Source organism: Accipiter gentilis, chromosome 32 (assembly GCF_929443795.1).
Source record: "Accipiter gentilis chromosome 32, bAccGen1.1, whole genome shotgun sequence".
Taxonomy (NCBI): Eukaryota; Metazoa; Chordata; class Aves; order Accipitriformes; family Accipitridae; genus Astur; species Astur gentilis.
In genome coordinates this window covers 3,513,529-3,525,668 of record NC_064911.1, presented here as the reverse complement: position 1 = coordinate 3,525,668, position 12,140 = coordinate 3,513,529, and the positions used below count along the sequence as shown (strand labels likewise).

General features: G+C 46.3%; 1 protein-coding gene across 9 annotated transcripts in view; it reads left to right on the top strand.

The window, feature by feature from the left end:
- Positions 1-12,140, top strand: part of TIAM1 (TIAM Rac1 associated GEF 1) — a 193,830-nt gene that overhangs the window by 106,701 nt on the left and 74,989 nt on the right. For all 9 annotated transcript variants that reach the window (XM_049835108.1, XM_049835102.1, XM_049835101.1 and 6 more), the window contains one exon: positions 2,862-3,841. In XM_049835108.1, the coding sequence (XP_049691065.1) occupies positions 2,862-3,841 (980 nt within the window). The remainder of the gene's footprint in view (positions 1-2,861; positions 3,842-12,140) is intronic.

Sequence of the window (12,140 nt, the reverse complement as noted above, 5' to 3'; positions counted from 1 at the left end):
TGTCCCCGCCTGAGGCAGGCTCAGCCCGTTGTGCCCTGCATCTCCCAGGGGAGATGGCCTCTGCTGGGGGACAGTGACAAACCATGGGGATGGCACTGTCTTGCATCACTGCAGCTGGATCAGCTGCACCGTGTCTGCCTGCAGCCCTCTTGCACCCACCACGCAGCACTCATGTAAACCTGCAAAGGAATGCCGGGGAAATCAGTGGGATTAGGGTAAGGCCTCTTCCTGGGTGCAGGAGTGAGGTATGGGCTAATCGCAGGATAGATAGCCGTCTGCGGGATTTGCAAATGCGTTCTCACCTGAAGCGCCAATCCACGGAATTGAAAAGGGACAGCTCTTTACTTAGAAGTCTGACACTTCTTGCCAGTATCTAGCAGATACTTCTCATTGTGTGAAATCACTCAGTAAACTTTCCTGCTGCCGTCTGCAGAGAAAAGACTTTCCTCCTTCCATGGGGGTGTTTCTAGCAGCGGTATTTCCTCACGGAGTGCAGCCTGAGCTGCTGCTCCTTTCCTCGCCAAGTCACTTGTGGTTCTCTTACTTTTTTGCTGGGTGAAATTTTGCCCGGTGTGCACAGAGACTACGTTGAGGTGGTGGCGCAGGGCTGCTTTCCGTAGCCACGCTGCCCAGCTTTTTCATCAGCAGGTGTGCCTTGCTGTGTGGTGTGCGGGGGACGCTCCTGCCCTTCGGCAGCTCTGTTTCTGAAGGTAAAGAGCCATTCTTCATCATTCAGGGTTTCAAGAGGACTTTTAAAACTACTCTTTCTCCTTAGATAGGTACCAAAGTGATGGCTGTATGGCTGGAGACTGGGGATAAATGGCTGCATGCTCTGATGGGCTTTGCAGCTGGTGGAAATCCTGTCAAAAGAAAGTGTGGTTAGAAAGAATCTCAGAATCAAAGCAGCTAAAAGCATTACCCTGAGAGGGTTTCTTTTGCAAGATGGGGAGTGTTGAGGTCTGGTTTTAGACATCAGCGTGGAAGACAAAATGCAGATTTTGTGCTTTAAAATGCTTTAGAAGCAAAAGCTAGCTGATGTTTGTTTTTCAGTCCAGTCCATATCAAAGGGCTGTAGCTTTTAAGGGATAATAAACCCTGTCTAGGGATTTTTAATGCTGTCATATTTTTTAGTTTAAAATCTGCCCTCTCTTCAGTGCATATATTTTTCTAAACGATGCATGACAGTCTCATGACAGTCAATGGGAGTTCAGCCATTAGTTTAGTAGACGTAGGGTATTTCCTGGTATAGTCTTCACATGCGATTATATTTGTTTTAGATACACAGATGCCCAGATATTTATGGAGGTGCCTGTTGTGCCAGCACTGAACAGATTTTTAGTCTCAGACAGGACCTACTTAGCTGGGTAAGAAGAGTAGAGAAGTGCAGTCCTCTGACTGCGGTCAGAAGTATCACTGCAGAAGTTCAGTTCTCCCATATGTACCCAGGGCAGCCCATGGCTGAAGTGCTGTGCCTGTGTTTAGCATAATCGATTCCTCTCTTTCTATGTAATTTATGTAGGTCTAATTCAGTTCTGTGCAGCAGCGATAGCGTGTATTTAAATAGCAAGGGAAAATACAGAATCCCATTCATTCTGCCAGCATCTGGCTCAATACCCATTGGTGCATCCTGTTAAAGGAGAGGAAATTGCCCCAAGAAATGAAAAACTCCAGATTATTTTACTGTCAGGGCAGCTTTTTTTTTTTTTTTTTTTCTAACCAAGACTAATAGAAATACCTCAAAATGAGGAAGTTTTGACTTGGAATTTTTGTTCAAGATTTATGGATTATTTATCTAGATAGAATTGTCTTGCATGTAATTCAGGGAATGGCCATGTACTTCAACATTTACTTTTCTTGTTCTTCTTCTTGCTCTTTGGCCAGAAGGAGCCAATACTACTGATAAAATATTTCTGACATTTGTTGAGTGAGATCACAGACCTCAGAGTGTTTTCCAAGGTTGAATCCAGATCATCACTCCCATCTTCTGAATGGGAAACCTGTTTCACAGTGGGATGTGTGCAACTGAATAATGCAGGAGGCTAGGTACAGAGGTGGGGACAGAAACCCATCCCCTGCGTTCCAGCTCAGTTTTCCCTTTGCTAGATCAAAGCACTTAGATCTAGCTATCTGCTTTAGAGTGAGTAGGAAGGAAAGGTTATTTTTGTATAGTCTGAGTCACTCATGCTAATTTATTTTTCATAATATGGCTTTCTTGTGTGGGGCTTTCTGTACCTGCTTAATGTTGCACTGTTTTTTTGTTCCAGAAATCAAACCTATCATTAACTCGCTGCTGAACAGTTGAATTTGTACTTTGCTATTTGGTGATTCAGTCCACAGTTCCTAGCAAAGAGAAAGTGAAATCTCAGATAAAGGTGTATATCCATCTACTTTTTGGCATCTTGTTACATGCAGATAAACAATAGCTGTTGATTTTTTGAGTTTGTAGGGTTGTTAGCTAATGCTAAGAGTCAAGTGAACATGTGCAGAGCTGAGATTGCCAGTGCACTTTGGTGGTAAACTGGCTCCACTTCACACCAAGCTTCAAGGTTCAGTCCTTCCCTCTTCTGCACTCTTCATTTGCACCAGCATGGCTATCGTCAGGCTTTTTCCTACGTACTGATTTAACTGAGTTGCATTTATAAGATTGCTGGTATGATCGCTGTCTCTCTTAATTAATTCTGTGGTATTAGTTGCCACTGTTAAAGCATGTCCTGCAAGACCCTGTGGAAGCTGTGGTGTGGGTTTTGGGACAGGTTCGTTAAAAACAAAAAGCTCTTTTGGGTGTACTGGGGCGTCCGTGTGTCTTCTTACCTGCGTGTGTGGTTGCCACCTTTAACAGTCCCCGCTCTCTCCCCTTGCAGACTGTGACGCCATGGGAAACGCGGAGAGCCAGAGCGTGGAGCACGCCTTCTACGGAGACAAGCACACCAGCCTGGGCCGCAAGCACACTTCCCGCTCGCTTCGCCTCTCCAATAAAGCCTCTCGCCGGACGCGGCATGCTTCTTCCGGAAAAATTATCCACCGTAACTCAGAAGTGAGCACCCGCTCCAGCAGCACCCCCAGCATCCCCCAGTCCCTGGCGGAGAACGGCCTGGAGCCCTTTGCCCAGGAGGCCAACCTAGAGGACTTTGGAAGCCCCATCTGGGTGGACCGCGTGGACATGGGCCTGCGGCCTGTTTCCTACCACACTGACTCCTCCGTCACCCCCAGCGTGGACAGCAGCACCGTCCTCACTGCCGCCTCCGTCCAGAGCATGCCCGACTCGGAGGAGAGCAGGCTGTATGGGGACGAGCCGCCGTTCTTGGCGGAGGGCGACGGGAGGTCACATCGGTACACAGCCAACGGGACAAACTTCATGGAGACGGCCAGCTTTAAGAAGAAGCGCTCCAAATCGGCTGACATCTGGCGCGAAGACAGCTTGGAGTTTTCGCTTTCCGACCTCAGCCAGGAGCATTTAACAAGCAATGAGGAAATCTTAGGCTTGGCCGAGGAGAAGGATACCGAGACCACCCGGGTGACAGAGGCCAGTGGCAGCCCCCAGCCACTGGTCGCCTGCCAGCGCTCCAACTCTATGAGTGACTTGTATTCCCCCAAAACTCCAAGTGCTACAGTCAATGGAGGCCCAAGAAATGCCTTTGGAGGGTACTGCCGGAATTTAGTGTCCGACATCCCGGATATTGGGAGCCATAAGTTGGCATCGGTTACTGCTGAGGATGCGCCTTCCTACAATAATTACAATACGCTGCCTTGTAGGAAATCCCACTGCCTTTCTGAAGGGGCCACCAACCCACAAATTAGCCATAGTAACAGCATGCAAGGCAGAAGGGCGAAAACTACTCAGGTAAGGCAGCTTTCTTCTGTGTAAAATGGAAGCATGTGGCATTTGCGAAGCTGTGTCTGTAGATAAAGGTATTCCAGGTTCTTCCAGGCTCTGTTTTCCTTCAACACCCCCTTTCCAAGAAGAGGGCTGTACCCAGGAGAGAGCTGAACTAACTGATCTCTGGAGCTGGCTTGATCCCATCTCTGCTCCCTTTCTTATCTGCAACTCTGTTTGGGCCTTTTCCACTCTTAACTGCTTCTGGAAAAGATAAATCTGCATTTGCCGGCTAAAGAGTTTCCTGCGTGTTTCGCAGTGCTGACGGTGCCTTTTTTTCCAGGGTAGCTGCCAAAACCGATCACTCCACTCGGGGAGCTCATACATGCTGGTTGTGTCTCCCCTCTCTGCCCTCCCTGCCCCATTGCCCTCCCCTGCCTGCACACATGCAAGCACTACTCGGCCTTTGTGGCTGGAAGCAAAGAAGAAACCTGCGAGTGTTTCATGTCCCCTCCACTGTAAACACTCGCTGGACTGAAATTTTACTCTTCTAATTAGCCGAGGTTCACATCTGTGCAAAACATTACGCAGAAACAGTGCTGTCCCCGTGCAGGAGACTGCTAGCCCTGCAAGTTGTGGCACTCACCCACTGTAAACTGAAAAATGATGGAGGATGTAGACATGTAGAGAAGATGCTGCTTCTCCTAGCCAAGGAGGACATCATTCCTTTCAACATTCCCAGACAGCACAGAGCCAAGATGAGCTTTTCTATCTGGTGCCCCTCCTGTGCTCCAAACACCAGTCCTGGTGACCTTTGCTTTGACTGCTGCTGTTGGGTCTTTATTAAGTTTTGCTCTGCCTTTCTTGGCTGTGTTCTGCCTGATTGAGTTACACAGCACTGGCTTGCACTGCAAACAGCAATTCTGCTTACAGTTAAGTGGCAGACTACTCATAGAGCAGGGGAAAAAGGTGCTACAAATCTGCTCACCTGTACAAGCCCCGTGTGGCATATACATTGTGTACATACTGCACTCATTTTAAGTTCATTTGTCTGGCTTCCTGGACCTTCTAAGAGCAGTGGTCTAGCTGCCTAATGGAAGATGCTGGCTGTGGCGTTTTTTACACGCACTATTTTCTGGCTGTGGGCACCAGCTCAGAAACACGGCCGAGGGACACAGCACAGCCTGACGGTGCAGGTCAGAGCTGTGCACCAGATCACACGCTTCAGCAGCTCCCCTGATTTCATTGCGTGGTTTCTCCTACATATGCCATGCAGCGTACACACGCTGCGCCATGTGACCCAGAAAAAGAAAAAAGCAGCACGTTGCATCAAGGTCGGAGGCCGGCAGGCTCACGTCCTGCTGCTGAGCTGAGCTGTTGGCAGGACACCAGCATTAGAGATACCAGGCTGGGCAGCGTAAGTCAGGCAGGTTGCGGCATGCCGCAGAGGAGGTGTGGGACTGCAGAGGTGCAGAGGGCTGTTGGAGGGCGAGAGGAGCGTGTGCCCCCCTGTCGGCTGGCGCTGACTTGTGAGAGCTGATGGGAAGGGGTTGCTGAGTGACTTACCGGCTGTGCTTGATCTTTGGAGATACGTTGCTTCTAAATATAAAAATGACATGCTAAAACAGATGCTGCAGAGTCCCACAACAGCAGCTTTGTACTTCAAAATCAGCTCTTTATTTTCGAAGGTATTTTTACGGTGTGAGCGCAAAAACGCTTTGGTGCTCCATCAAGACAGTGCAGGATAAAAAGCAAGAGAACAACAACAAGCAAAAAAAAAGGATGTTATTTGGCAGCCTTGAACGTAACAGCTTTCATGGAGATTGTTAGGTGCCACTGCTGCCTCTAGCCCTCTTTCAAGTGTATTTAAGAGAGAACAGTGTCGCTGGTGAACAGCAAAGTATTTGTTTTTCTTCTTGGTACCTATCTTGGAATTAAGAAGATTCCTCTAAGGCACTTTGTGAAAGTCACAAATTTGCGTAGCATTTTGTGACGCCTTAGCCATATCCAGGGAAACCACTTTGTGGGGCTGGTTTCACTAGATGTATCTCCTGAGCTTGGAGACGGAGGCTATAAGGAGTCTCAGCAGTGATTATTACCACATATAAATTCACCAAAATTAAAGCTTTGGAAAGGTCAAAATTCCTTCCAAGTCTTTAATCCTAGCAGCATACAGTAAGATACTTGCCAGCAATGAAGTCATGTTAGCCCAAGCCTACCTTTAGCAGGCTTAGGGAAATGAGTATCATTATGTGTTTGATAGATAGAGTGAAAAGGAAGTCCAAATTTGCACACAAAGTAAAAGGACTAGTTCCTTGGTGAACCTGATTAGGTGGGATGAGAGGACAGAAGCTACCAACCTCTCTCTGTACCAGGTCCCCAGTCTGACAGTATCTCAGCACTTTGCTCATCTTTGCTCGACACGCCTGCTGTGAAGTACAGCATGATGGTTACCCTACCTGAGGTGGTGGAAGCTGAGGGGTAGAGCTGATGGCCTTAACTGCTTTGCTGTTAATGTGCTCCTTGGCACTGTGTTGGTCTGTGCCAGCTGGTAGTTAGGCAGAGTTTGGGAAATTTTGTTTCTCTCTCCCCTTCTCAGTCTTTCAACACTTTCTCAGTGGCCTTCCCACTCTTCATTACCACCTTGAGCATTGCCCCAGAGCCTGCCGTGTGTGTCCTCATGCTGTAAAACATTTCATGCTGTAAAAACAATTTAGTGGACTGAGGCAAAACTTTCATGTTTTTTCCAGCCTTTTGAACTGCCTCCCCCCATCCCAATCCCACAAAGTAATAGTTATGTCTTAGGGCCACAGGGGCATGACACAAAGGTGACGCAGGGCCAAGTGTAATATGGTGTTGGACGCAGTTTTCCCTGTTGGCCTCCAGGCCAATGCACCTTTGTTATTTAACAGGGTAGCTCCTTTGTTCAAAGTCACCTAACTGAGCCTCATAGCTAGGAGGGAGGTTTCTGCCCAGATCACCGTTGCCCATCCTCACAAGAATTTGGGTTTGTATTTGCCATTGGTTTTTTTTCAGTTTTTGGAAAGTTGTAGCTGGGATATTTGCATGGTTTTTTAGTCTGACCTGCCCTAGTGCTAGAAGTACTGGAAGGTCTTGATGGTCACTTGTAAGTATCTTTTGACTAGTCTAGTTCCTAAAGAAGTTCCTGAAAGCAGAAGACACCAAGTGCAGGGTAAGTCTGAGACCACAGCAATGGGCTTGTGCCCTTGTGTTTGATTCCTGAATCCATCCGCTGTTACGTGCATGTTCAACTCCACGCATGTACATCATCATATTTTCTGTATGGGCTAAATTTATTAGAAATTGTCAGTAGCTGTAATTTTTGTGATGTGCTGATCACTGCTACTGGAAAAATGCATCCTTGAATGTGTCACAGAAAGGAGGTGCCAGAATCACAGCTGTACCTGTTCTGTTATAATGCCCTATCTATGGGTTCTTTACAAGTATGTGGTTTACATTAAAGAAAAAAAAAACCCCAAAACCCCCTCCCTTCCAAATTTAAACCTTAAATTGAACTGTGGGAGTTGCTTTCCGCTAATTGAGAAGGAGAGCTTTTTAATACTGGAGAGACAATTACATTCAATGTGCACAAGTGATTAATATTCACAGGGTGGCTTTGGGGCACCCACGCAGCAGTTCTGTTTTTCGTAACATTTTAACATTAAGGGTTCAGATCTGCTGAAGCGAGACTTCCCAGAGAACTCTGCTGGGATCATGTTTGGCTTTTGGTGCTGATGATGTAGGTGGAAAAAGCTTAATTGGCTGACATTTTCACCCATTTTTGCTTGAAGGGAGACAAGATCCGGACGGATACAGCTTGTTCTGACTGTGGGTTGTGAGATCCCCAGTATCCTACAACCTGCTTGTTGGGATCCAGATTTTGTGAAATGGCTAAACACCTGCCTGCAGGAGACTCCCTCCTCCTCTCCCTGGTGGATGTTCAGAGACAAATGTAACCCCATGCTTCCCTGCTGCTATGAGCCCTAATTGAAGTTTCAGGAGGGGAATTAGGGAATGGAAACCTTGAGGCAGGGTTTTGTGCCACTTCCAAGCCCATTGTGCCACCTCTTTATTCCGTGTTCTACCTCTGTGGATAATTTCTGACTGCTCTTTTCTTTAGACCATCAAACGGGGGATAGAGCCTCACGTAGGGCAGGAATGTGTTTTGACATTTCAAACTCCACTACAAGGGCAGTCAGGTGAAGACGTCCAGCACGTACAGAAGAAGTTCTAGTCACGTGGCAAAATCCTCTTGCCAGGCCATGGTGCCAGCAGCGTGTCTGTTCATGGTTGTCCGCTGCAGATTGCCATGAGCGAGCTCTGCCTGATGCTGGCTCTGGCCCTGCAGGTCTTTCTCCTCCCCTTCTGGTTTTTGTGATGGTCGAGGTCATGATGGCAGTGGCCATCAAAGCCAGAGACCTCCATGGGCTTCCAGTGCTGGTATTTGCTTTGTGGGGGAGACGTTAGGTGTAGTTCCTAGTAGGTGTGAAGCTATGGGTGGACCGTCTTTTCTAGGGGAGTGATGGTGTTTTACAAGCAGTATTTAGAGCATGGCATGACTCCTGTGTGCATTAAAATCCAAGGAGACACAGTGGCCAAAGCATTTCTACATGGTCAACCACTCACATGCGAGAAGGGTGGCTCATTGCTCTCTGAGCTTTACGGCCCGATTTGTGATTTCCTGCAGAAAACTCAATTCCAGTGTTAGCATTACAATGGTGCAGTCCAGGTTTTTTACATAACTTTTGAGAAGGAGCAGCAAGAAGATGTCCCTCAAGTCTGCAGGGAAAGTAAAGTTTTTTTACTGTGTCCAGTCCAGTGTTTGTTTTGAAACTGAGCAGGGGGAGAGTGAACAAACTTCCTGCCTGCCTGACTTGGAAACCGCGCTGCCTTCATCGCCAGCCCCAGAGTATGTCCTTGGCACGTGAAATCCCCTTTTGTCTGATTTTCAAGTTTATTACTATTTTTAGGCATCTGTAGGTAGCCTGAAGGAATTTGGGATCTCAAGCCTTAAAAAAAAAAAAATCCTATATAAAAAAATTTTGCAGAATATGCAGGAGATGAAACCAAGGTTTTTGTGGGAATTAGAACAGGATGTACAGAGAAACCAGTCTAAAATTAGAATATCTTTCCAGTTTATATTATTTTTTTACCATCTCAGGGAATTTTATAACAGGTTATAGTGTTTCATTATGCTCTGTAGGATGGCTAAACTCCAGAGAGCTGATACTTGTTTTTAAGTTGTGTAAAACTTTTTCACAAATGGTTTTGTGGCATAGAGGATATAAACTCAAAATGTAAAAGGACCACACTGGGTCAGTCACATGAAGGCACCATCCTTGTTCCCCAAATATCAAGCACTCAGGAAAGGAAAGAAAGAATCTGGGATAGTACGGGGTGAACTTTCCTTTAGGGCATTCTTCCTGATGCCAGAAGATTAGCGATTTGAGTGTTCCTGAGTAAGGAACATATCCAAGACTGTCGGGTTGACCTGCCCCTGTGAATTCTCTTTTCTGAAATAATTTTATGCTTCTGGCTTCAACTGCATCCTGTTCAGTCTCTGCATAACACTTGTGACCTTACAGTGTGCTCTTATAGCCCTCCTTGGTCATCGATTTTCCAGTCAGAGTATCTTCAGCAGCTGAAGCTCTGCTCCTATTAAAGTAATTCTGTACATCTCAGTCTGTAGTCTGGAAAACATAGCTATTTTCAATCTAAGTATGATTCTTAATCAGATTGACCCAGACCTTTAATCTTAGTTGTTTGAATCCAGATGGAATCGAGGAAAGAAGTAAAGACAAAGTCTAAATTATAATTAATCACACATAGTTCAGTGAATGCCTAAAAGTAAGATGTTACTGGTTTTCAGCAGTAGTGTGCATCTCACTGATTCGAGCCCCTGTTCATGCCGTTCCATAGAGCCTTTCAGATGGAGGTTGTTCCCAAGGTCTCAGATATAGCCTGAGCTGTGCTTCGAATCTCCAAAAACTGGAGGTCAGATGTTTTGGCTTGGGTGATTCAAGGGGCTAAATCCCACCAAAGAGCACTGGTCAGCCGGTCACTTTGCTGAGCCTCCAGGCAAACAACCTTATTAAAACCAAACATCTCTGTTTTCAGCTACTAGCCACAGGGCTCCAAGTTAAAGGAAGGGGTGGAAATGGGCTTGGGGGGGAAGGGGTAACCACTCGTTTTGGTGGCAGCCCAAGCTTGCACCAGTGTAAACTGTTTGTGAATCCGTATCTTGGGCTGTGCTGGCTGCTGGTGTGGCTGCTCTCAGTGGGTCTGAATGACCAGACCCATTTAATGGCTATATCAAATGAGCTGTTTATAGCCTGGCTAACTAGAAGCGGATTCAGCATGAGCCTGGAGGAAAGCTTGAATGGAGGGCTTCAGACCCAAACTCAGAGGTCTTCCCTGCTCTGTCACCAGGCTGCCCTTCCCAGATGGATGAGATTAGATCAGGTATTGCCTATTCAGGATATTTTAAAGCAAATAGCAGTCAATCCCTTCAGAGCACGCAGCTCTGCCCCGATATTGTCAGGGAAAGGAGTATGTGAAAATGAGTGTTTTGGTCTTCCCTGGCAAATATTTTGATACTCTTTTGAAGATCTTAATTTGTTTTTCTTCCTTCGCGTTTGGTCTGAAGCCAATGTTAAGCAAATCAGCAGTCCTGATATCTGATCTAGCTCCATTCAGGCATGTTTTCTTTAAACAGTAGGACTTTGTCATTTATACATCTGAAGTGCTTGTACCATTGGCAATAATTGTATTCTCTGTAAAGCTATATACACTGCATGTTTTTAGTTTCAAGTACTTTCCACTTAAAAATCACACACAGGTTGCCCCAGCTGCTTGTTTGCTGGGCTGTGCTTACTTAGATGGATGCAATTTGCAGTAGTGATCCTTTCCAGTGAAGTGCTCTATTGAAATATTTCTTTTCAGAGAGCTTCAGCATGTGATCCTGTGACTAGTCATCATCCCAGATGGCAGACATTTCCCTGCTCCCTTAAGTTAGGTGGTTGTTCAGGTGAACACCTCCTAGATGATATGTTTTGATTTCGAGCTGCTGTTCTAGCAGCTTTCCCCCTTCCTCACTTCTACCTGCTCTGTTATATTTCTCAGGAAGAATTGCCTCTTCTTGGCACCAGGCGAACAAAAAGTAACCTAACCCTGTATTTTACTTCAAGAATTTTGGTTAGGCATGTTGCCATTTGTTTAACTCAAGCACAGTTACGCTGCTAGTGTTAGTTTATAGTTAGCTCAATCCCTCTAGAAACTTTCTTCAGCTGGGTGGTCTATTGGGATGTAAGTTTTGGGGGGTCCTCAGCATATCATTTGGGAACAGAGGGATTAAACACTGCAGAGCTTAACAACTGAGACTTCCTCCCACTGCTGAGGATGGAAAGCGGGCGTCCACCCCAGATCTGCACAGGTGTTGGAAGCCGTGTGCAGGGACCACACTGCAAGAGTCTTTGCTGGATTATGGATTGATTCTCATTCATGTTATTATATACTTTAGCACCCCTTAAAAGTCAGCGCTAAAGCCAGGGAAGAGCTGGTGTGCTCCGATCCCATAGTAGTGCTTCATGCTGTTTCCTTTGTGTGTTCTCTCAGAGGCTTGGATTTCTCTCATGTTATTAAAAAGCAAAATCAAAAAATCCTTCCCCTTCCCTTTACCCAATACTTTAGCTCTGAGGGAAGCAAAAACTAACTTTCTGAACATGAACAGATCAGAAACTGATGCCACAACTGTCCTGAATCAATGAAGAGCTCTGCACAGTACCTTGGAGAGAAGGGTAAAGCTGTCCCTGCAGCTTTATGGGGGACAGTTTCATTTTCAACATTTTCTATCTCACAGCTGGCAAGTCGTCCAGGGTTGTACTTTCCTGACTGCTGCAGGAGCCCCTGTGGGTCCATAATTTGCCTTTAAGGCATCCGAGTCAGGTAAGAAAACCAGGCTCCTTGGGGAAGCATGGTGGTCTACAGAGAAGATCTTTTTTGGAAGGGCCCATGTATTAGCTGGAAAATGTCTGGGGAATCAGTGAACCAAAATGTTCCCAACCCCTGTGTTAGAGGCACCAAGCTAACGTGATAGCTTAACATGGAGCAAAGGAGCCAAGTGTAATACTGAGGTAACAGCCATATATATCAGGCAGAGTTGCCTGCAAAGGCAATGGGGTTGATGGATGCTTGATACATTGGTGTTTGCTAACTGCCTGACCCACAGGAGCAAAGTGGACGCACATCTCCTTCCCATATTTGAGTATCTTCTGGATGCCTGGCACCCAGTACCTTGTCTGGTTTT